Genomic DNA, 4,444 nt, shown 5'->3' on the forward strand with positions numbered 1-4,444 from the left:
GTTAAAGCGCGGCGTTTTGGTTCGGTCAACCAGACAAAAGACTTACGGGTGTCTGACGGGTCTGTTGACCGGACCAAAACGCCGAGCTTTGGCCGCGTTTTGGTCCTGTCAACCAGACAGGGAGTCAGTCTTTTGTCTGGTTGACAGGACCAAAACGCGGCCAAAGCTCGGCGTTTTGGTCCGGTCAACAGACCCGTCAGACACCCATCAGTCTTTTGTCTGGTTGACCGGACCAAAACGTCGCGCTTTGACCACAGCTCGACACTGCATGGTGTGCATATAAGACAAAAAACACCTTTTTGAGGTGGCTATCTACACACTTGGTGTGTAGATAGTTTGAGCCTTTTGAAAAGGAGGATTTGTACTTCAGCATAGTCAAATCATAGTTTCTTTTTGAGTGAATTGCAAGTTTTGTCCTTTATCTTTATAGTCAATTTCAGGCGTTGTCCTTTATCTTTAAAATTAACGAGTTTTGTACTTTGTGTTTCAAAATCCTGCACATTATGTCCTTTGACGCTAACCCAGTTAAATTTTAACGTTAAATCAGGTCACCTGGCTTGCACATGAGGGCGTATTTGTCATTTAACTATGTAGGGACTATATTGCAAATAATATACCTTGAGGGTGTATTTTGTACAATGAAAATATACACACATAAATACAAAATTACTTTCTCTCCCTTCACCTTTACACTCTGTTCCCGAGACTCATTTAACAGCGGGAGGGGAGGGAAAAGAGATGAAAATATGAAAAACCATGTTCCCGAGTTTCATTGAACAGGGGGAGGGGAGGGAAAAGGGAAGAAAATATGACCAAATATGACCATATATTCATCCTCCCAAATTGGAGAGATTAGGAGAGAAAATTTTTCTTCCCCTCCCCTCCCCTCACCTCCCCCTGTTAAATGACTCGGGAACATAGCGTTAATCAAAAAAATTCACACCAGACATAGATCCACGTTCACAACATTCTTAAAAAGAAAACCTAAGTAACCTTATCCTCATTAAGACAACCGGTGGTTTCCAAATCGAAGAACATGGTGGAGGAGAAAGAAGCAGAGGTCGAAGGAATAGTGATGGTTTATAAGGGTTTGGGGATAAAAGTGGGGATCTGAGATAGGATCTGATATGTGGAAGAAACGGTGGCCATGAATTAGATTGAAGATTTGATTTGTAAAGTCGTTGACTTATGGTTTGAATGCACTGTCGTTGTTGATTAGAGTTTTCGTTTCTGGTTTTGAAGGGAGGATAGTGGTGGGCTCTAGTGGTTGGTGGGTGCGATGGCGGTGGTTAGGGTTCAGATGGTGGGTGTGGTGCGGTACAGCGGGAGAGATGGTGGTGGGTTAGTGGGTGGTGCGATGGGAGAGGTTGTACTGGGTTCGATGGTGGTTGTTGGGGGTGTGTGGTGGCCGGTGGGGTGGTGGTGGCGTGGTGGATGGTGGTGGTTGATGGTGGTGATAAAAGAGAGAGGTATAGAGATAGATATGGGGTAGAGAGAGAGAGGAGCGTATATCTATTTTATATTATTTTTTTTTAAATTTAATTTGATTTTGTTAATAATTGTTTTTAAATAAATAGGTAAAAATACTTAAATACCCTTATGTTATCTGATTTAACAGAAAAAATTAACTGGGTTAGGGACAAAGGACATAACGTGCAGGATTTTAAAAAATAAAGTACAAAACTTGTCAATTTTAAAGATAAAGAACAACGGCTGAAATTTGGTATAAAAATAAAGGACAAAACTTGCAATTCACTCGTTTCTTTTTCCTTTTAATTTCATGGTTTTTTTTTTCTTTTTGTACCTCAACATTCTAGCATTGTCATTTACACCTCTTAACTTTATAAAAACTTTATATGTTGTCATTTTAATCCTTTTGAGTTTTACGTGCTAATTTTTATGTATGTGGGTTAAATATAATACGATTTCGTGCTTATTTTTATATATGTTTTCGGTTGGTCTACGTTTTGTCAATACGTTTCTGTGCTTTATTTTTATGTATGTTCTCAGTTGGTCTACATTTTGTCATATTGAACGTTTTTATTAGACGATATATAAGTTCATGTTACTTTACGTTTCAACATTGTCACGCGCGTTACCATTCTTTAACTTAAAAACAAACTATTTTCTTATGTGTTTTTTTAAGTACATTTCGGTATAAATTTAAATTAATTTACGTTTTAACGTAATTTTTTTCGGCAATGAGTCAGATCAAATATAATACGTTTTCATTCTTATTTTATTTATGTTTTTTTGTTGTACTTCATTTTGACATAAATTTTGTTAAGAAATGAGTCAACTCAGATACTTGACGGTACAAATTCAAGTTATTTTAAACTTTGACTCGTCGCAATACACAACAGGTCAATACTAGTTTGGGAACAAGTTTCAAAATAATATCTCTAACAAAATTTGGCTAAAAATAATCATACAAAGTAGTATATTATATTATAATGATAATGCTATTAAATATCATAAATATTATTAAAGAAAGAAAACTGAATTATATCTTTGTTGGGTAGTTTGTGCACTAGCAAGAGCCACACCCCACATCAACTGTTCATAGATCATTGGATCCCAATTCCCAGTTTATTATTATCCAGCTTCTGAATGAAGCTCAATTATTTCTTTCTAGGGTTCTTTTTGTTGTCTTCTTCAACACCTCTGTCAATCTTAAAACCACAAGAGAATAATATCATTTTTTTTTAAAAAACCGCTAACACACATTCTTATTCTACTTCTAAATCTATACATTTATTTATTCTACTTCTAATCCATACATTTGTTTGTCACGAAAACAGGACAAAAAACACGATTATTTACACACCTCGATATCACAAGACTATTTATTTTACTTCTATATACATACATTTGTTTATTCTACTTCTAAATCTATACATTTGTTTATTCTACTTCTAATCCATACATTTGTTTGTCACGAAAATAGGACAAAAAAACACCATTATTTACACACCTCGATATTACAAGACTGTTTATTTTACTTCTAAATCCATGAATTTGTTTGTCACGAAAACAAGACAAAAAAACACCATGATTTACACGCCTTGGTATCGCTAGACTACACATTTGTCTGTCACGATAACACGACAGAAAAACACCATTATTTACATACCTCGATATCACCAGACTAGAAACAGTAACGTCATTCATTTCACTCTTCAGTTTTACACGTCTAATCCTAACACGAAAACATAACAAAAAAAACAACATTATTTACACAACTCGATATCACCAGGCTACAAAGGCTACAAACGGTAACGTAATTCATTTCATTTCCTTTTTCAATTTTACACTTCTAATCCTACCTACAAATAAAAACAATTCAAACCGGTCATCGGACTACACCAACACCCTATCAACCGAACCGCTAGTTTCTCCGGTCAAACCGGCATCCGGCGATTCGCCACATTTCTTACATCTCGACACCGGAACCAAAACTTTCCGGCAAGACGGGCACGACGAGTGCGAACCAAACCACGTGTCAATGCACGTGACATGAAACCCATGACCACACTGCGGCAACACTCGTATCATATCTCCGGCGACAAATTCCGTCAAGCATATAGCACAATCCGATACGGTGGCCGCAATTGTTTCCGATGAGTACGTGAGCTTCGGCAGGGTCTTCAACACCTTCTTTTTAAGCCCTTTGTTTGCGGCGGCGGATGGCGGCTGATCGGTACGGCCGGAGATCACTATGCCGGAGATCCGGCGGAGCCAGGTGCAGCGCGCCACGGCTACGAGGCCGAGTACGCATATTAAGGCGCATAAGAAGGCGGCGAGGATGACGACGAAGTCGGAGTCGACATTGTTTGGCTCCGGCAGCGGTGGTGGTGTGGTGGTTGAATTTTTTCCGGCGAGAATCCGGTAACGAGGAGACATGTTTTTTGTTGGTTTTAAAGGGTGGGAAAGGATATTATTCTTATTATTACCGGAAGGAGTTTGTTATATATGCTATATATGGATATATAAATACGTTTGGATAATATAACTATAAATAACTGATTTTAATGATTTTTAATTATGTAGTATTTGTTTATAAGGTTTGTAGAAATAGTTATTTAAGTGAGGTTGGTAAAATGGTAATCTCACTCGCCTTGTAATCAAAGTTTTAAAATTCGGTTTTTCATTACCGTTTCAAATTTGGCTAATAAACGGTTTAACAGGGTGTATCGCACAGTTTAACTGGGTGTATCGGACGATTTACCCGGTACAACCGACCGGTTTGAACCGGTTTTAAAACATTGCTTGTCATACTATAGTTCTTGGTTTATGTTATCTTGAGGTTTTTGGTGTTTTATATATTTTTTGTGGTAGTTTGCAAAATGATACTCAAAATATATGGAAATCATGTATAATTTAATCAATATTATATTGTCATTTAAGCTTGTTTATTATGACTAATGTGGAATTGTGGATTAAC

At 37.2% G+C, this 4,444-nt stretch overlaps 1 protein-coding gene across 1 annotated transcript; it reads right to left on the bottom strand.

Moving 5' to 3' along the window:
• Nucleotides 1-3,264: 3,264 nt before the first annotated feature.
• Nucleotides 3,265-3,973, bottom strand: LOC110889296 (RING-H2 finger protein ATL8). The gene has a single exon (XM_022136800.2). The coding sequence runs from the start codon at nucleotides 3,901-3,903 to the stop codon at nucleotides 3,361-3,363; it is 543 nt and encodes a 180-aa protein (XP_021992492.1). The 5' UTR covers nucleotides 3,904-3,973; the 3' UTR covers nucleotides 3,265-3,360.
• Between the last annotated feature and the right edge of the window lie 471 nt (nucleotides 3,974-4,444).

This window comes from Helianthus annuus, chromosome 11 (genome assembly GCF_002127325.2).
Source record: "Helianthus annuus cultivar XRQ/B chromosome 11, HanXRQr2.0-SUNRISE, whole genome shotgun sequence".
In the NCBI taxonomy this organism is placed as follows: Eukaryota; Viridiplantae; Streptophyta; class Magnoliopsida; order Asterales; family Asteraceae; genus Helianthus; species Helianthus annuus.

Bases quoted from the DNA above. Each gene is read 5' to 3' on its own strand.
- LOC110889296 (XM_022136800.2), bottom strand. From the start codon at position 3,903: ATGTCTCCTCGTTACCGGATTCTCGCCGGAAAAAATTCAACCACCACA.